The 21,442-nt window shown below is 39.9% G+C and overlaps 1 protein-coding gene across 4 annotated transcripts in view; it reads left to right on the forward strand.

Annotated features, from left to right (window-relative positions):
- epha4l (eph receptor A4, like) overlaps positions 1-21,442 on the forward strand; it is a 166,101-nt gene that overhangs the window by 33,724 nt on the left and 110,935 nt on the right. For all 4 annotated transcript variants that reach the window (XM_061918868.1, XM_061918869.1, XM_061918867.1 and 1 more), the window contains exon 4: positions 17,741-17,896. In XM_061918868.1, coding sequence (XP_061774852.1) covers positions 17,741-17,896 — 156 coding nt within the window. The remainder of the gene's footprint in view (positions 1-17,740; positions 17,897-21,442) is intronic.

A 21,442-nucleotide genomic window follows, 5' to 3' on the forward strand; every position in this document is an offset into this window, starting at 1 on the left:
TGGTTGGAGAGTGAGCTTCCGCAGCTAGTGGGTCCATGACTATGATTTCTGTTTATGTTTGATCAACCGCTTTACTGCCGTGTTGCAGGCACCTTTTGGAAACAATCATGGTATGTAAATAAACAGTCACTGAATCTTTCTGTGTAAATAACTATTCACAATGTATCTCTTCGCGGATTGTAGTCCGATGCGGCTAACCTATGGAAACACATTTTTTCTTATAAAATTTAGTAGGTACGGTTTATGACCCGGTGCGCTCTATAGTCTAGAACAGGGGTAGGGAACCTATGGCTCTAGAGCCAGATGTGGCTCTTTTGATGACTGCATCTGGCTCTCGGATAAATCTGAGCTGACATTGCGTAACACGATAAGTAATGAATAATTCCATATGTAATCACAGTGTTAAAAAAAAAGTTCAAAATATAAAACATTCTCATGCATTTTTAATCCATCCATCCGTTTTCTACCGCACCAGTTCAAGAAGTTGTGTTAATGGCAAGAAGTTATTTATTTATTATTGGTTAGTGTAGGGCTTGCCCTCCTGGGGGTTTTTCAGACCACCAAGCACCGACATGAGAGCCTGTTTTAAGGTCACAATATTGTTTTATTTTTCAATAAGTCTCTCAGTTTCTTTCCAGTAATTGCCTTTTCCTCTTTCGTTTTCGCATGCGCTCCAGCCCCAACACCATCTCTCCTCCTGGCTGCTGCTTATAAGAGAGCGACAGGTGATTAGATAATAAGGCCCAGGCGGGCCATCTACGCTCCTGTCGCTGATTTCGAGGCCGATCCTGGCAACACCCTACTTCGCTGCAGGCCCGCAGGCCACGCCCCCTCCACAATTAGCTTCAGAACACAATATATGGGTCATAGAAGGTTATTGTGTGATTTTTCATCATACAATTATCATGCATTGGCATAATGATGACACGCCCCAAGCCACGCCCCCACCACCATGGTTATCATGGCAATCTGGGGAAACCCTGCATTCAGTACCTATACAACATGTTACATGTTACAGTTACATGCATGTGAAGAACAGGTTTATGAGTGTGTGAACAGTTGATAACAGTGTGTGGAAGATTTATTTTGACACAATATACCTATAAATCATAAGATAACAAATCCACGTACTATGGGACTGTCTGAAACGTAACTCCCGTGGTGGATGAGAGTACACTGTACTAGTGTTGTAACGATACCAATATTTTGGTACTGGTACTAAAATTATTTCGGTACTTTTCGGTATTTTTATAAATAAAGAGTACCATAAAAAATTGCATTATTGGCTTTATTTTAACTAAAAATCTTAGGGTACATTAATAAAGTGTTTCTTATTGCAATAAAGTCATTAAATAAAATAATGAACATATCAATCAATCAATCAATGTTTACTTATATAGCCCTAAATCACTAGTGTCTCAAAGGGCTGCACAAACCACCACGACATCCTCGGTAGGCCCACATAAGGGCAAGGAAAACTCACACCCAGTGGGACATCGGTGACAATAATGACCCAGTGGGACGTCGGTGACAATGATGACTATGAGAACCTTAGAGAGGAGGAAAGCAATGGATGTCGAGCGGGTCTAACATGATACTGTGAAAGTTCAATCCACAATGGATCCAACACTGTCGCGAGAGTCCAATCCAAAGCGGATCCAACACAGCAGCGAGAGTCCCGTTCACAGCGGAGCCAGCAGGAAACCATCCCAAGCGGAGGCGGATCAGCATCGCAGAGATGTCCCCAGCCGATACACAGGCAAGCAGTACATGGCCACCGGATCGGACCGGACCCCCTCCACAAGGGAGAGTGGGACATAGAAGAAAAAGAAAAGAAACGGCAGATCAACTGGTCTAAAAAGGGAGTCTATTTAAAGGCTAGAGTATACAAATGAGTTTTAAGGTGAGACTTAAATGCTTCTACTGAGGTGGCATCTCGAACTGTTACCGGGAGGGCATTCCAGAGTACTGGAGCCCGAACGGAAAACGCTCTATAGCCCGCAGACTTTTTTTGGGCTTTGGGAATCACTAATAAGCCGGAGTCCTTTAAATGCAGATTTCTTGCCGGGACATATGGTACAATACAATCGGCAAGATAGGATGGAGCTAGACCGTGTAGTATTTTATACGTAAGTAGTAAAACCTTAAAGTCCCATCTTAAGTGCACAGGAAGCCAGTGCAGGTGAGCCAGTACAGGCGTAATGTGATCAAACTTTCTTGGTCTTGTCAAAAGTCTAGCAGCCGCATTTTGTACCAACTGTAATCTTTTAATGCTAGACATGGGGAGACCCGAAAAAAATACGTTACAGTAGTCGAGGCGAGACGTAACAAACGCATGGATAATGATCTCAGCGTCTTTAGTGGACAGAATGGAGCGAATTTTAGCAATATTACGGAGATGAAAGAAGGCCGTTTTAGTAACGCTTTTAATGTGTGCCTCAAAGGAGAGAGTTGGGTCGAAGATAATACCCAGATTCTTTACCGTGTCGCCTTGTTTAATTGTTTGGTTGTCAAATGTTAGAGTTGTATTATTAAATAGAGTTCGGTGTCTAGCAGGACCGATAATCAGCATTTCCGTTTTTTTGGCGTTGAGTTGCAAAAAGTTAGCGGACATCCATTGTTTAATTTCATTAAGACACGCCTCCAGCTGACTACAATCCGGCGTGTTGGTCAGCTTTAGGGGCATGTAGAGTTGGGTGTCATCAGCATAACAGTGAAAGCTAATACCGTATTTGCGTATGATGTCACCTAGCGGCAGCATGTAGATGCTGAAGAGTGCAGGGCCAAGGACCGAACCCTGGGGAACTCCACACGTTACCTTAACGTAGTCCGAGGTCACATTGTTATGGGAGACACACTGCATCCTATCAGTAAGATAAGAGTTAAACCAAGACAGGGCTAAGTCTGACATACCAATTCGTGTTTTGATACGTTCTAATAAAATATTATGATCGACGGTATCGAAAGCAGCGCTAAGATCGAGGAGCAGCAACATAGATGACGCATCAGAATCCATCGTTAGCAATAGATCATTAGTCATTTTTGCGAGGGCTGTCTCCGTGGAGTGATTTGCCCTGAAACCGGATTGAAAGGTTTCACATAGATTGTTAGACGCTAAGTGTTCATTTAACTGCTCCGCAACAATTTTTTCAAGGATTTTTGAAATAAAGGGAAGGTGAGACACCGGTCGGTAGTTTACCATGAGGTCAGGATCGAGGTTAGGTCTTTTAAGAAGAGGATGGATAACCGCTTTTTTGAATGCTAGGGGAACAGTGCCCGAGGAGAGTGATAAGTTTATAATATTTAGCACTGATGGACCTAATAATACAAAGAGCTCCTTGATCAGTTTCCCAGGAAGAGGGTCAAGTAAACATGTTGTCTGTTTTATTCCATTTACACGTTGTAACAATTCCTCTAATGTTATTTCCTCAAAACGAGAGAAACTATTTAGGAGGGCAGTATCCGCCGTATATACCATCGTATCAGTGTTAATAGAACCCCGTTGTAGTTGGGACGCATTGTCTTTAATCTCCTTTCTAATGACTTCAATTTTCTTACTAAATAATTGCATAAAGTCATCAGCTGAGTGGGTTGAGCTACTGGAAGGGGTCCCTTGTTGGGTTAGCGATGCTACCGTACTAAACAAAAATTTAGGATCGTTTTTATTACGGTGGATGAGATTTGAGTAATATTTAGCTTTAGCTAAGGTAAGCATGCGTTTATAAGTTATTAAACCATCACTCCATGCTTGATGGTGCACCTCAAGTTTAGTCGTGCGCCATTTGCGTTCCAGCTTTCTGCATAATAATTTCTGAGCTCTAGTTTCTTCTGTAAACCACGGGGTGCGCTTTTTTGGAGCCTTTTTTAACTTTAGCGGTGCTATGTTATCAATGGTTTCGCGCAGGGCGTCGTTAAAGTTGTTAGTGAGGTTATCAATAGAGCCCACATACTTTTGGAATGGTGCCATTACCGAGGGCAGTAGGTCAGCAAGAGTTGTCGTTGTGGCTGTATTAATGTTACGGCTGCTATAGCAGTTATTATTATTATTAGTTTGACGAACATGCGTCTGAACCTCGAATTTTATAAGGTAATGATCGGACAATACTTTAGTACACGGGAGTATCGTAACTTTGGAAACGGTGATACCCCTGACAAGCACTAGGTCTATCGTATTACCGTTGCGATGCGTGAGTTCATTTATTATTTGTGTGAGACCACAGCTATCAATTAAAGTCTGGAGCGCTACGCACGGTGGGTCCGATGGGGTATTCATATGGATATTAAAGTCCCCCATTATGATTATATTATCGGCGTGTGTCACTAGATCAGCAACAAACTCTGAGAATTCATTGATAAAGTCCGAATAGGGCCCTGGGGGGCGGTAGATAACAGCCAGGTGTAGAGGCAGCGGTGTGACAGACCTCATAGTAAGCACCTCAAACGATTTATATTTATTATTTATGTTAGGACTAAGGTTAAAGTTTTTGTTGGATATTAGTGCGACCCCCCCACCCCATTTAAGCAGACGGGCAATATGCGCATGTGTAAAGTTAGGAGGACATGCCTCATTTAGCGCAAAAAAGTCGTTTGGTTTAAGCACATAATAAACAACTTGTCTTTTAGTATTATTTAAGCAAACAAAGGCTTCTAATTAGTCTGCTGTCGTATGCAGTAACATTTTCTATGATTTATCATTCTATTATTTTATCAAAATTATTAAGGACAAGTGGTAGAAAATGTAATATTAATCTACTTGCTCATTGACTGTTAATATCTGCTTATTTTTTCTTTGAACATCTTCTGTCTACACTTCTGTTGAAATGTAATAATCACTTATTCTTCTGTTGTTTGATACTTTACATTAGTTTTGGATGAGTATCAATTTGATACCAAGTAGTTGCAGGATCATACATCGGTCATATTCAAAGTCCTCATGTGTCCAGGGACATATTTCTTGAGTTTATAAACATAATATACATTTGAAAAAAACGAAAGAAGATGTTGTAATGCCAAAAAATATCGACGTAATCATAGTAGTATCTATGAGATACGTGCCTGTTCTTGGTATCATTACAGTGAATGTTAGGTGTAGATCCACCCATGGCGTTTGTTTACATTTTGATGCCGGTGAGCTACCGTTTGTAGTAAAACATGTTTAGCTATTCCTCGTCCTGCAAGGATGATACTTGTAAGAAACAGTAAGAAGCAAAAGAAAAACAACCAACCATGGATGACAAAAGGATTGAGAAATGCATGTCACAAAAAAAATACTTTATATCGAATATTTATAACACAGAGATCCATCGAGGCAGAAAATAAGTAGAAGAAATATAAAAACAAGCTAATTGGTATATTACGGGCATCTAAGAAGGAATACTACAGTCAATTATTAAACAGGAATAAAAACGATATGAGAGCGACATGGGGCATCCTAAATAGCATCATTAAAAATGGTGCTAAGAAAGATTACCCCCAGTACTTTCTAGATGGGAATACAAAAAATGACAATATGAATCAAATAATTGAACGTTTTAACGACTACTTTGTTAATGTCGGAAAAAATCTGGAACAAAGAATTCCAAAAGCAGATGATGGGTCAGTTGAGGACTTGAGTGAGCTCATAGATAGAAATCCCAATTCGTGTTTTTAAAGAAGGTGACAAAAGAAGAAGTAATCAAAATTGTAAATAATTGTAAATCTAAGACCTCAACTGACTGTCATGGAATAGATATGGTAACAATAAAAACATGTTATACAAGACATTTCAGAACCTCTTACATATATTAGTAACGTACCATTTTTAACCGGCAAATTACCTGGCAAAATGAAAATTGCAAAAGTTGTACCAATTCATAAGAAGGCAGACACACACCAGTTCACTAACTACAGACCAGTTTCAGTACTTCCACAATTCTCCAAAATCATAGAAAAACTATTCAATAGTAGATTAGATACATTTAACAATAAAAGTGGGACGCTCGCGGAGAACCAATTTGGATTTAGAGCAAATATCTCAACTTCAATAGCATTAATCAAAATAACAGAGGAAATTACCAATGCAATAGACGGTAAGGAATGTGCAGCCGCAGTATTCATGGATTTAACAAAAGCATTTGACACAATTAATCATGATATTTTAATTAAAAAACTAGAACGTTATGGCATCAGAGGTTTGGTCTTGAGCTGGATAAGAAGTTATTTAACCAACAGGAAGCAATATGTGAAGATGGGTGAAAATAGTTATTGTGCAGAAATATGGGGAAACAACTACAAATGTGCACTACATTCATTAACTGTGTTACAAAAAAGATCGATTAGAATAATACACAATGTTGGATATAGAGAACATACAAACCCTTTATTTATTGAGTCAAAAATATTAAAGCTCGATGACTTGATAAAATTGCAAACAGCTAAATTGATGTACAAAGTAAATTATAACCTGCTACCAAAGAATGTACAACAATTCTTCTCAACTAAAGAGGAGAAATATAACCTTAGAGGAAAATCTAACTTAAAACATTTGTATGCCCGTACAACACTTAAAACTTTTAGCATATCAGTATGTGGAATTAAATTATGGAATGGATTAAGTAAAGAAGTTAAACATTGTACTGATATGAGCAAGTTTAAGAGGATGTTTAAATTAATAGTGCTTACAAAGTACAAAGAAGAAGTATTATGAGAAACACTTTCAAACTTATTGAAAATAAGATATTCTTAATCTTAGTATGTGAATAATGACTGAAATAATTAAGTACATGTTAGAAAACTGCTGTGTTACTCACTCACAGATGTCATTTTGCTATTTTGATATTTTGCTGTAAAGAAGGTCAGTGAATGAATGTATATATTGTGGGCGCTCTGAAGTGGAAAAGGGGTAGGATTAAATAAGCTTTGCTTCTTCCTACTCCTTTTCGGACATGATGTATTGTGTATTGCGAAATGATGAAATTAACTGATGTATAATGTTATATGTATGTCATGTTCGAAATAAATTAAGAAAAGAAAGAAACATACTTTATTTGTCGCCATGGAGACCAGGGTTAGTGATTTAGAAGTAGCTAAAACACTGCCGACGGCGGATGGACGTTAGCTGGTAGCTAGCCAGCCATGTCTTAAAGCACCTCTTCCTGTGGGCGTTACAGTGTTATAACGTCATCTTTATCTTTAGTTTTTAAGCCTACATGCACCCGTTTTCCCTTTTCTGTCTACACACTGTGTAGTCTTGTAAGTACTCCGTGATTGTGCGCTGTCAAACATGCTCGTCTGCTCGTAAACCAGCAATATCACGAAGGGACTTCAACGCGGGCGCGGTGGGGTGCGAGACCCCTACGTTTCAGAGATGGTATCGTAGCGAGAAGGATTCATTAGTGTCGCGGTACTATACTAATAACGGTATACCGTACGACCCTACACTGTAAGTCTGCATGTAAATATGTGTATTTACATGCAGACTTGTTCTGCAAATATGCATTAACACACCTCAGGGTTCCCTGTGCAGAGCATCCTCACTCCAGGATGAAAATGTAATTCGGTATATGTAGGGCTCTCAGCAGCGGGGATCCAAAGCTGCAGATCAGTGACCAAAGGCAGAGGTGTGTCCATGCGAGGGCACGTCTCTGGGATTAGAAACCATGATCCCTTCTGATCCTCAGTGAGCTGTCAAATACTGCTGGAAGGGGAAGAGGAAAGACACAATCCCTTGCAGGCACACAGTATGAAGTGGGAAAGAAAACACATAGAGTGGAACAGTCAAGTCAAACGGAAACATTTGTAAATAAAATATAGTAATATGATCCAAGTAGAACAATACGGCATAAATGTGTGGGATGGAAGGATGTGTGAGGAAGACAATGATGAATGGACTTCTGTCTAGTTGGCCTGATAAATGACTAGAGATGTGAAAGGTGAAGTGGGGGGTTATGGGTATTGATGGTGATTGCTCTTTGAACAAGCCTGCTGTAGTCGGGTCATGACCTACAGTGGCTATAGACGGTATTATTGAATCACACAGCACACAGCACATTTCACAGGTTAGCAAGTTGCTATGTTTTTAATGTGAGCAAGTAAAGAACCAATGTTTGCATCAATTGGTGAGTTTCAGGGTGAAATTAATGCTCTATATTTAGGATGGACATAATTGGGTATAATTGTTTATTAATTGTGTATTGAAAAATATGAAGCATGCAGTGCAGTACCTGCTGCAACCAGAAGAGGCGATATTGACTGAGTCTCAAGTAGTTTGTGATCCAAGGGATAAAAATACATTTGTCACGAGTACTTCAGCTATATCCATTGCACACCTCAGGAGCATTACTCGGCTGAGTAAAAGACAGCCATTGAAACAGGATTAATATACCGTATTTCTTTGAATTGCCGCCGGGGCGCTAATTAATTTAAAACCTCTTCTCACTCCTGCGCTTATCAAAGGCATGCGGTAAAAGTAAGCATGCGCTAATTATTTAAAAACCTCTTCTCACTCCGGCACTTACCAAAGGTATGCAGTAAAAATTAGAGTGTGATGTAAGCTTGGACCTTAAATCCTACTGAATAGCTCTTAATCTTCTTCCCTTCATGCGATTTCAAATTACAGGTATTGAAATCAGCCTCCTCCATTTTGAAAATGATGACAAGGGAAGTGTTACTCGTGACGTCACGAGTTTGACCAGGCAGTAATACTAAGCATGCGCTAATTATTTTGGGAAGTGAGTTTGACCCGGCAGTAATTCAAGGCAGGCGCTTACTATATGCCCTGCGGCAATTCAAGGAAATACCGTATTCACAGAGAGAGTCATCCATTCCATTAAAATATTTTGTATTAAATGACATGACATGGATTTAGTAATTCCCACAGTACTATGATCTACTGGGGCAGGGAGAGGGTGAATTGACCTAATGTAAAAAAAAATAGCTATAAGGCATTTTCAAACATTAAAGCAAAACAAGTATGTTAAGAACTACAAATTAACTTTTTTTCTGTCGCTAAACAAAGGAGATGGAGCCTACAGCTACACTCGCTGTTCGTTGTAAAAAGAGAAAAATGCTTTCATGTCAGACTCCTCGAAAGCCACTTCACTAAATCGCTTTTTTCTTAAAAAAAAAAAAAAAAAAAAAAAAAGAATATTGAGAGCCAGGGTGTCAAACTTGTTTTCACTGACGTCCAGTTGTGGCAGACTTCAGAGGACCTCGTTTGGAACAGTGACTATATATATGAATAAAAATGTATATTCGCCTCATGATATTATTGCACAATTACCAATGCACCTGATTATTAGATTTTTTTACGGACACATTAATGGGTAACCGGCTTTGAAATCAAGTCAAGTGAAGTCACGGTGACAAGCATATATTTAAGTTATTATTTACATTTTTACAAAAACAATTGCAATGCACCACATAATTAGAGATATAACAATATGAACATTTCATATCATTGTTATTGTCACCAACGTTATCACGGTTATCAATATTATCATACAATTGTTAAGTGTGCTCAAAAAGTGCACACACACACTTATAACCAAGTTTTATGTAAATCGTTAAATAGCCACACAATATACTGTACTTTCTTGGCAGAAGAAATATGTTATATATTATCATATGTTATATACATATAACATATATAATATGTTTTATATTAATATTGTTCCAGCAACTTAAGAGCAAAATTGCAAAAGATTCAGCAACACAGATCTCCAAAATACAGTGTGATTATGCCGTTAAAGCAGACGACTTTTAGTTGTGTGTGTGTGCAGCGCTCATATTCATAACAGCACGTGACGTCACGCGTACATGTCATCATTACGCAACGTTGTCAAGAAAAAAGTCCCGGGAAATTTAAAATTGCAATTTAGTAAACTAAAAAGGCCGTATTGGCATGTGTTGCAATGTTAATATTTCATCATTGATACATAAACTATCAGACTGGGTAGTAGTGGGTTTCAGTAGGCCTTTAAGTTGGCAACACTAATTACACAGATTGCATTGATTATAATGTGATCATACGCGTGGGGGGAACATCCATCCATCCATCCATTTTCTACTGCTTGTCGCGGGGGGTGCTGGAGCCTATCTCAGCTGCATTCAGGCGGAAGGCAGTGTACACCCTGGACAAGTCGCCATCTCGTGGGTGTAACATATAATGCCAAATTTATTTGTGGCACTCAGAATGTATCTGTGGCGGGCTGCTATATAAAAATGAATGCATGGGAAACGCTGTTATTAAGCCCCATTTTGGAAATGTATCCATGTGTCATCTGTTTTTTACAGACTTATTCACTTATTTGTTTTGCATATAAATATTTCAGTGTTGTCAAAATATATATATTTTTCATTCAGTTTAATCATACTTTTAAATTTACACTACCGGTAATCAAGATTAATCTCTGTGTATTACTTACTGACATGATTTAAAACACTAATGTATTTCATTGTCAGTTTTTTTTTTAAATGTTTTACGTGAATGCATTTAATATATAATGTTTTTTGTGATTAATTGCATGCATTACCTTTGAAATCCAATCCATACAGGAAGGACGCGCCATTAGTTTTTATGATTACGCTTTTACAGTGGGGTGTCAAAAACAGGACAGGTGACAGTAACACTACTCCAATCATCCATTTTCTATACCGCTTATTCTGTGCTGGGTCACGGCTAATTTGGGCGAGAGGCGGAGCACACACTTGACCGATCACCAGTTAAAAGCCATTTACCCTCCTCCACTGCAAAGACTCTCTCAACGAGCCAGAAGTTCCATAGGGCAAGAATACACCCCGAGGGAAAGTTAAGGGTGACACACATCATCAGCAAACTTGGAAATGTACACACACGCACACACACACACACACACACACACACACACACACACACACACACACACACACACACACACACACACACACACACACACACACACACACACACACACATTCTCTCTTTTTGTGCACTGCAGCTATGCACCATTTTAAGTCTGAGCGTATTGCCTCCACAACAGCAATGACCTCAAACTTTTAAGAGACAGAGACATGTGGTGGGTGTCAAGATGGACATCAGAAGAGGTCAAAGGTTAAAGGAGTGACAGTCAACAGTCACTGGGTTGTCATGAACGTTTGAGGAACAAGCGATCCAAGACTGATTTTTTTGTAAGTAACACATACCTGCACATGCACAGAATTCATAAATGCCTGGACACGTACGCACTGCAAAGCCACAATGAATGGCAAAGTGCATTTAAAGACATGCCCACCCTCACGCACACACGCACGTGCACATGCACAATGGAAGGTGTTTTGAGGCCCCAGACAGGCTGTCGTCTGTGAGCTCCACGTGGATTACGCAAACAAATACCCTAAAAATACCTTCCTTTTCAGCCTTAAGTCAACCTGCTATTACCCCCGCTGAAAAACCACCCAGCCACCTCTGAGACATGGATCATATGAAACTTGTTCTGAGAAAGAGTTTTTGAGAAAATGTGTGAATGTGATGGTGGAGCTGGCAACCAGTCCATGGTCTCGTCTGCCTTTTACCTGAAGTCAGCTGGGATAGGCTGGATAGGATGGAGGTTTTTGCTTTTGTACTTATCTAATAATTTTTCTGTTTAGTATTCATATTATTTGCTGTGGTCCATAAGCTAAATATAAGATACATGTTCGTTATTGAAGCTGAATTTATGATTTTTAAGTTGAATAGAAAAATCAATATTGTTAGGGCATTAATGTCTATAACGGGGTCTCTAACAGGTACCGCATAAGCTGACTTAATTTTGAGAAGCTCACCAAAGGCTCAAATAATTTTTGCTAAAACTTAGTGTTTTATAACCATTCAATTCAGATATTATACCTCTACTAATGGCAGATTTGAAAGCACCACAAAATAGCTTGAAGACAATGGCTGCAGTGTTTGAGTGGAGACGTGCTTTGTAAGTCAATTACAATTTAAATGTTGCTGTCATGATCCGCTACTTGGATGATGTCATATTCTGTGTTTGTTCCGTCTTTGTATCGTGTTCTAGTATTTGACTTCCTTAGTTCCTGGTGGCACTTCCTATTTTGTTCTGTTGTCATCGCCACGTATTAGTGTCACCTGCCTCTTGTTCTTTACGCGCACCTGCTTCGTAATGACTCCTTATTTAAGCCTGCCTTTTTTGTTACTCGCTCTCGCATTCTAGTTTCTGTCCCATGCAACAGGTGACGACGCTGATTCACATTTGTGGTAAAAGACTATTTTTGTACTTGTTAGCTTCCACCCTATTCCGTTGTTATCCCCTAGCTCACATGCTAGTGTTTCTGTTCTTAGTTTGTTTTGTAGCGTAAATAAATCTTCATTTCTTACCTGTGTCCAAGTCCGACTGCATCAATTGAGAGAACAAACCTGCACCACGATGCCAGCAAAGCGTCACAGTTGCCAGTCATATACAATTATTATAAGAGTTGGAGATCCTCATTGTAAAACTTAATACCCCGCCTTCCGCCCGATTGTAGCTGAGATAGGCGCCAGTGCCCCCCGCGACCCCAAAAGGGAATAAGCGGTAGAAAATGGATGGGTGGATAATATGTTTCAGAGATCCAAAAGGCATTTTTTTCATTGAGATTCAGGTTTACTGAGTAATACAACTTGAATTTGACACGCATTGGTGTTATTGTTATTGTCGAAATAATGTCAGTGTTCTCATTTTATTTCAACAAGTTTAGTTACTTTTATCTGTTCTATAAAGTTTGTTTGTAGGGAAATCATCCCATGTGTAACTTTGTTTTATTTGGGCCGGGTTTTGTTATGTATTCGAGCTGCAGCTCAACATGTGGTTCACGTTTGTTTGCAGAATTGATATGAGGCCCCTTTGAGAGCGCCTTCCTATCGTTTCCCCTTCCCCTTACCTATTCTTAGTGTGTATTTGTGTGTGTTCTCACACATCCTCCCTTTTCCTGACCCATTCTCCTTGACATGCGGAGTCGAACAGTTTGCTTGGTTCCATTGTTTGTTTTTGTGTGCCTATGTGTGTCCCCCAGCGTAACTACATTAGCATGCTCATCTACCTCCTACCGCTCTGTTTCGTTTGTTTATGATTGAATTAAGACGCAGCTCTTTTCATTGTAAACAATGCCAGGAAAGTATTTAGCTCAACTGCTAATCAAACACGAATGCGCCAGTGCACTATTAGTGTTCACTCCCCCGAGGTCGTACAGAAAGAAGTTGTAGCAAGACAATACCATGATCGAGTTTCCATGTTTTTTATTGCCCCAGTCTGTTGTTGGGTTGTGTATGCATGTTCATGCCTGCATTTTTTCCACAACGTTTTAACAAATTTGTGTAGGTTCTCTGTTTGTATTGTTTGTACATGAGTAATTAGCATGTTTGCCTCACAGTCAGGTGGTTTATGGTTTTAATCATGTTTGGGGGTTTTCTCCAGATACCGCAGCCATCCATCCATCCATTTTTTTACCGCTTCTTCCTCATCCTTCAGTGTGAATGTTTGGGTGTTTGTCTTTATTTACCCTGAAATGCGCTGGCAATCAGTCCAGGGTGTAACCTCTCCTCTTTATCTGTGACGTATATTTCAAAGAGTCGTTCCATTCTGAAGAGGCTGGGTATATTAGTTTCAATGAATACAGTATGATGTAACTATTGTACTACTTTTGTATTGCCAGAAAAAAGAATGTAAGGTCTACATGTAAATGCGAATGCGAAGGTGGAGGGCTTGGGACGCAGGAAGTCTTCCGAACAATATGGTTTATGCACCTACCAGAACAACAACTTAATTTTTGACAAATGTATTTTTTCGTGAGGTATAAGAAAACTGCTATTATTTTTTTGAAAGGGAAGATTGAGTTTTACTGCAACCTCAAACTATCAATAAAACAAAGTTTATTTATACAGCCCTTAATCACAAGGGTCTCAAAGGGCTGCACAAGCCACCACGACATCCTCATCTCGGATCCCAAGAAGAATAACTAAGTCAAATAGTGCCAGTAAAATAAAGTAGTAAAGAAGAAGGTCAGGTTCATTCTTCTCTTGACTCGTTGGTTCTGTGGTTTCATTTATTCAGACGTTTTATTCAGTGCAGCGTCCGATGAAAACTCATTTGTCAAGAAAAACTGTCATTACCTATTGAATCTCATAGTCAAAGCCAGCATCAGCACAACTTTGGCAATCATCGAAAGAATGTTATTAACATTGTTAACCTTTCTGTCTGCTTTTTTTGGCCTTAATTAGCTCCGGTATTAATATCGTCGACATGCTACTGGCTCATTAAGTTTTGCGTCTTTAAAAGATGATGCTCAAAATTTGGACTTTTCCCACTGTCAGGTCAAGGTTAAGACGTGTATAGAGTGCATCATCAATCATTGTGATCAGCTTCGGTGGCCGTGTGTCCCTCATCCATCACACTGATAGGTTTCTGTGGCCGGAGGCAATTAATAACCTCAAGTGACAGAATTAATGAGGTAACGTACTTCACTCTCATGCTGTTCCTTTGGCAGATGCTAACAGTCAGCAGCTAGTCATCTTCACTAATCCCCACTACAAGCCATTGGCGCGGGTCTATGTGTGTGCTAGTTGTTTGTCATCCAATTCTGTCAAAATAGATGGCACATCCGTTCAACATTTTATACAGGTTTGTAAGCCCTGATGGACATTTCCACCAGAGGGTAAACAAAATACTATAGGAACTGTAATCCTGTCTAACAGGAGTCTCCTCTGAGAGAAACCAATAAAAGAGACACAAAGGCAAAGAGGGATACGGCATAAAGTCAGCTTGAATTGTGAGTAGCGGCCTCTCAAGAGCAGAGATTTCTGTGCCCTCGAGTCCTGAAAGTTGATCGCTTCTTTTTTTGAAAAAAGCAGCTTTGTGTGAAGATGCTTCTGACTGCTCTTCTGAAGAGCACTCACTGTCTGTTATGACTAAAAAACAGTGGACAGGTTTTCAACACCCTAAGAAGATGAAGAACAGTCATGAAAAAAAGAAGAAAAACACGGCCGTTTCAAATTAATTCTCTTTTTTATCATAAGAGAGCCAATTGTTCTGCTTTAGCGAGCCGGGTTATAGAGTGCCGTGTGACGGGTTTTATATTCCTGAGTTCTGGAGGACTATTGTTGGATCAGTTTCCTCTTGTGCTTTTAGTGCCATGGTGTATTGAATGCTTTGTTATGTAGGCTGGAGAATAGTTTACCTATACTTTGCATGCAGGTCATTCACGGTGGGCTGCAGTGGGTGAGTGTGTGGGTTGATGGTTGATGTTTTATTTGGCATCCACTGCTTTTCAAAGCCCTTTCTGTAGGCTGTTTCCATGTGGGAAAACTTAGCTGGGTTTTAGTTTACTTGTCCGTTGCTGTCATTGTCTTTTTTTGTCTACTTGCTTTCCTCATGTGGTGTGACTAATTCAACCAGCATCCCACTACTAGACACAAACAAAACTTCTCATTAACTATCAGAAACTTTGCAAACAACTGGGATGTGGATGTGGCGGGAGAAAGCCTTATAAAAGAGAAAAGGTGAAGAGGATTGAATAGGTGAAATAGATTCTAGGGGAGAAAAAGAGAAGAATGTGACATCCCACACTATGAGGGATTTTTGAGGCTTTTCAGAACACAATAAGTCACCACTCTTTTGTCTGCCTTTGATCTCTCAGCTAAGGGATTTGGCACCTGACAAACCAGCGCTATGTGAAAGGAAGCCTGCAGAGATAGTCAAGACAATCACTGGAGAAGAAGCACACAGCATAAAAGCATGCTGTGTAACAGGCCATGATGGTGATCGTAGCCGTACAAATATGCAATACAATCGGTTCTTGAGTTTTTCTATTTGGGCTTGGATATGGGTTTGCCACGTTGGCCCGGACAGCAATAAATCCATCGGCTCTTAAGGGAGATTCCTCTCTAAAGCCAAGGTTTCTTAGACCACCCACTGCTGCGGTTCTCTTTCCTTACACACACTCCCTCTCTTAATAGGAAGCAAAACTACCCAGCTTTAGCTCAACCTCGACTCATCTCTACACTGTTCCTTTCTGCAGGGCCGCCACTGCTATAAACAAGCCCTCCTATCTTGCCATCACATTTTTAAACACATTTTCAAAATGCAGTGCTTAAAGCCCACAGGAGAGATATTCCAGGGCAAGTCAGATGGCAAACAGGGATTTGCAAGTTGTGCAAAGAATTCTGGGATAGCCTCTGGGGGCTCAAGGATCAGCTTGGGATGGCTTAATAATCGAAGAGCAAAAACCTCATCAACCATGCACAGTTTGAGGTAGCCTGTCTTAAAACTGTGTCTCTTTAAAGAAGCTCAGACCCAAAGGCTGTGAAGCATGGGACTCAATTAACTCTCTCCAGTTTTTAGCTGAGGGGCATCATCTCAAACAGCTGGTTGACCCCACACTCAACTCCGGACACTTTTCTGGTCAGCGCACATGTACAAACCTTTTAAAGCAGCTATGGGTTCTGTCACTTTAAACAATACCCACCAATCCCAAGTGTCTTTAGAGACTGGCCATTAAAGATGGAGAGATAATAAGAAGCACCTCCTGACTAATCTCTCCCGTTTTATTTTTTTTTTTGCAACTGTGAAGAATAGAAATGCAGGCTCCACGCACCCCCTCAGGCTACAATCAAAGAGGCCCTTAGCTTAGCATTAGCAAGGATTTAACCCTGATGAACAGAGTGGGAGTAGGCAAAGAATGACTCAGCAGGTAGCAGATAGCCCAGCACACCATGCTACGTTAATCCAACTGTTGAAGAGTAGACACTGAGGCCCTAAGTACACTTTATTTTCTTGGCATTTCGATGGTTTCGGGAATTTCCTCTTTTGTTCGTGTCTACTGGAATGTCAATTGGCTGGTATGATTTTATTATACCTTAAGTCTTGTTTATGTGAATAGGCACTGTTTTTAGTATTATGATCACCTGTTGTATACGGTACAGTATGTCGTGCATGCTTGGGATCAAGTTACACGTACAGACTACGAGTGTGTCACTATTGATTTTATTACTTAGTTCGCTTCTACTTCCAAAACACTTTGTGGGTTGACAAAGGTTGGAGAATAATCAAGTATTTTTAACCTTGGCAAAGGTCCAGGACTATTACTTCTCTTGGTTATGTCCCCAGTTAGACAAGTGTGCGCTCCATGAGCAATTTACCAAAACTAAAACCACCAATCGTTTTTCCTCAATACGTTTCACTGCACATGGCAGCCTCCTGGAGCGACAGGTTGTTTGGTCCAATCGGTGTTTTGACCGCCTGTGCCGCACCTTTAACATAATTGCTCTTTTGTCCGCCTCCTCTGCTTCAGCAGTCGGGCTGAAATACAACCTCAGTAGAATCCCTCAGCCAATATACAGACAAAAAGACGATGGAGAAACTCCTTGAAAGACGAGCCCCACTCTCCCCCAATCAAACTGTCACTAAAGAGAAAACTGACTACTGTGACCAGATGGGGTGTTACTTACCTTACTATTTCAGATTGAGGTGTGTGTGTTTGTGTGTGTGTGTGTGTGTGTGTGTGTGTGTGTGTGTTATGCAGTGCCCCTGGTTAGCAAACTGTCTGTAATGCCAACAGCTATGGCCTTTCTTTCATTTTACCATAGTCATTTGATCGTCTCTTGTTTCAGAGGAATGTTTGCACTGTCTGTTCTAAAATAATGTCGAATAAGTGTTTGTTTTGGAATATTGTGTTGTGAAATATTTTTTTCATCACTATGCATGGTGACTGTCATGGTAACCCAAACTGTATTTCTCTTTTTCTCTTTTAGCCTGCAAGATTGGTTACTACCGTGCTCTGGCCGCTGATGGCGCCTGTTCCAAATGTCCACTCCATAGTTACTCCGTTAGGGAGGGCTCCACATCCTGTACCTGCGACAAGGGATACTTCCGCTCTGAAACTGACCCAGCATCCATGCCCTGCACCCGTAAGTACATCCAATTTGCATTGGAATCTACGCGCCCCCCGCGACCCCCAAAGGGAATAAGCGGTAGAAAATGGATGGATGGAATCTATCTAGAGATGTAAAAATATCGAAATCCTACGGTACGAAATTATTACAGTATTGATGCCACAATACAATGTTATTGTGGTATATGTCCCCAAAAAAAACCCACTTAGAAATACTATGGTGTGTAAAATTAAGTAGCAAGAATGTTTAGGATAAACACACTGTAATTGAACACAAACATAATGCTAGAATGTTCTAATCATATTTACCACCACAAACAAGTATTTCAAGTGCAAATTATTATCCGGGAACATCCACTGTTCCAAGCAGATATTTAAGAAAAAACACCTTACAGTTAAAGGCCTACTGAAACCCAATACTACCGACCACGCAGTCTGATAGTTTATATATCAATGATGAAATATTAACATTGCAACACATGCCAATACAGCCTTTTTAGTTTACTAAATTGCAATTTTAGATTTCCCGCAGAGTTTCTTGTTGAAAACGTCGCGGAGTGATGACGCGTGCGCGTGACTTCATGGACTGTAAGGAAATATTAGCTCAGCACCAGTTACGGCTAAAAGTTGTCTCTTTTCATTGCATAATTACACAGTAATTTGGACATCTGTGTTGCTGAATATTTTGCAATTTGTTCAATAATAATGGAGACTATAAATAACAATGCTGTTGGTGGAAAGCGGTGGTTTGCAGCTGTCTTTAGCACCGAGACACAGCCGGTGTTTCTTTGTTTTTAACACAGAGCGGTCAAGCGAACATGTTTCTCTACGTCAACCAGCATGTTTTTGGATGGGAAAATTGTGATATATATATCTTACTGGAGACCCATCCATCCATTTTCTACCGCTTATTCCCTTTTGGGGTCGCGGGGGGCGCTGGCGCCTATCTCAGCTACAATCGGGCGGAAGGCAGGGTACACCCTGGACAAGTCGCCACCTCATCGCATCATTGGATTATTCGTCCTCCTGCAGTAGCTGTTTAAAAGGCAGCTGTGAGCTTGGCTCCTCGGCTTCTCTCTGAGACATTGCGTGTTCACCGCAGCCATCTGACCTCGAGGTATGTCTATACAATCTCACTAAAACACCATTAAAACAATAAGCATATAAGGAATCTCGCAGAATTATTCTAGTAAATGTGTCTAAATACATCTGAAACGCTCACATTGCCGCCGCCCGGAGCCGTCGCTTTTTATTTTATTTTATTTTATTTTATTTTTTCTAGTCCTTTGCTATCAATATCATCATCCACGAATCTTTCATCCTCGGTCAAATTAATGGGGAAATTGTCATTTTCTCTGTCCTAATAGCTCTTGCTGTTAGAGGCTCCCATTAAAAACAATGTGAGGACGTGAGGAGCCCTCACCCTTGTGACGTCAACGTCCGCGACTTCCGGTAAAGGCGAGGCTTTTTTCTCAGCACCAAAAGTTGCGAACTTTATCGTCGATGTTCTCAACTAAATCCTTTCAGCGAAAATATGGCAATATCGCGAAATGATCAAGTATGACACATAGAATAGACCTGCTATCCCTGTTTAAATAAGAAAATCTAATTTCAGTAGGCCTTTAAGTGTATTTAAAGTGACTATGCAAACATGCAGTGTCGGTTTGCAGCGCTCCATGCCATTGCACTGCTGTGCACAGAGGATTCTGGTAGATGTCGTTTATTTTCAGACACACCAAATTTTTTTTCTTTCAAGTATCATGGCCTTTTTTGTGAAGATTTTGAAATATCTACAATATTGTTACATCCCTAGTTACCAGGGCTGGTTGACTGTATGAATGCATACACAACAGGAATGGAAATAACTAGCTTATGAACCTTTTTATAATTATTTTGCCATCGTAATAAATTTTTTTGCCAATGCATTGTTAACCTAAATTGAACTAAAACACCTTTCCTTCACATGCTTAACACTAGCGTGGACTGTTTTTGAAGGTGTATTTTAATTCTAGGTTGTACTTACTGATCGGTCAAAGTGTTTGATATCCAAATTTGGTCTCAACCAATACATTCCCGATTTGATTTTCCACAGTGCAAAACAGCAGAAGAGAAAAGACAACCCTTTTATTTCTCTATACCTTCTATTTTTTTTACGATTCAGCTGCATTCTATTACCAAACTCACAATGATTGGCGTAACTAATACTATTGAGGACCATGCGCTCTTATGATACCTTTCCTTTTGAGTTCCCATTCCCCCTCTGAGTCATGGTACTTGGAGTTCATTCTGGTAGAAATGTACACAAAGTATGAAAAAAACAAAACCCCACATCACACAAAAAGTCGATTGCCTTTGCTCCAAATAACAGCAATCATACTCCCACGTGACAGATGTTTACGTATGACTGAGTATGTGTCATAAAGCAATTTCTACTAACTTAAACATCTGTTAAGTTACTTTGCTTATAGTTGGCTTACCGTTCAGCCCAAATGAGCTGTCAAGTTCCTGTGGACTCATCAGTCAAGTTAACATTTTATTGAATCAGATGAGAGTTTGATCCCGAGACACTCGAAACTAAAACAATGCAAATGGTTGTATTTGTTCTATAGAGTTTGATAAATACTATGTGCAAGATAAAACAATGCTTGATTGGGAAATATCCTAATGAAAGATGTATAATCCTGATCCTAATATTTGTAATTTCAGGTTGTGCATGATAATATAACTGCTAAACTGTAAAATTTCTACACGTCAAGTCAAATTCACAATATTTATGTAATAAAATGCTTTTGCTGCTTGTTACACTTTCATCGACCAATTCATATTCATAGCTAAATCATAAGAGCTAAATGTATTGTTAAATAAAATCATAAGTGCATCACGTACATATCAAGTTACTGGCTGACATCGTCCCCGTTGTCCTGTTAGTCAGTGTGGCATTCAGCTGTGGCTGCTGCAAGCAACAGCTGCCATAGCTCATTACTGGGCTGCTTTTATTGGTTAATGCAGCGCAATCTCCCACGTTCCTATTCCTACTGCAAGGAACTTGACATTCGCAAGATTTTGGCCTTTGCAGCCCCCTCCCTTGTCAGCCGGTCAACTGTTGATCTTTGAACTATCCCCTCTACCCCTGTTTATCGTCGCTTCCTTTCTTGTGCTTTTTCGTTGCCTCTCACCACAGAATGTCGGAGCTCAGTAATTACAGCTGTCACTCATACACCACTTTGCATCCCAGAATGTGTTGTCTTCCTCTCAGCACCTACTCACAATTTTTTTTAGTCCAACTATTAAAGATATTGGTCTTTTTCCATAGCCTGTCAATACAAAATAAGGACACCATACATCACATTTTTTCATGTCTTACCGCATCCCTGTTGTATTTCTAAAAGTTTTTACTGAAGTGTTCAGTATTGTGTGAGGGAACAACTCCCTCTGGTTGTCCTATGTGTTCATTTTATTCTTATAATAACAATATTGTTTCCTGACCGCCTCAGGAAATGCAACAAGGCATGATATTTGTTAAGTTTATCTGTCCTCTCTTCAAAACACAAGCTCAGGTTTC

Source organism: Nerophis ophidion, linkage group LG13, assembly GCF_033978795.1.
Source record: "Nerophis ophidion isolate RoL-2023_Sa linkage group LG13, RoL_Noph_v1.0, whole genome shotgun sequence".
Classification (NCBI taxonomy): domain Eukaryota; kingdom Metazoa; phylum Chordata; class Actinopteri; order Syngnathiformes; family Syngnathidae; genus Nerophis; species Nerophis ophidion.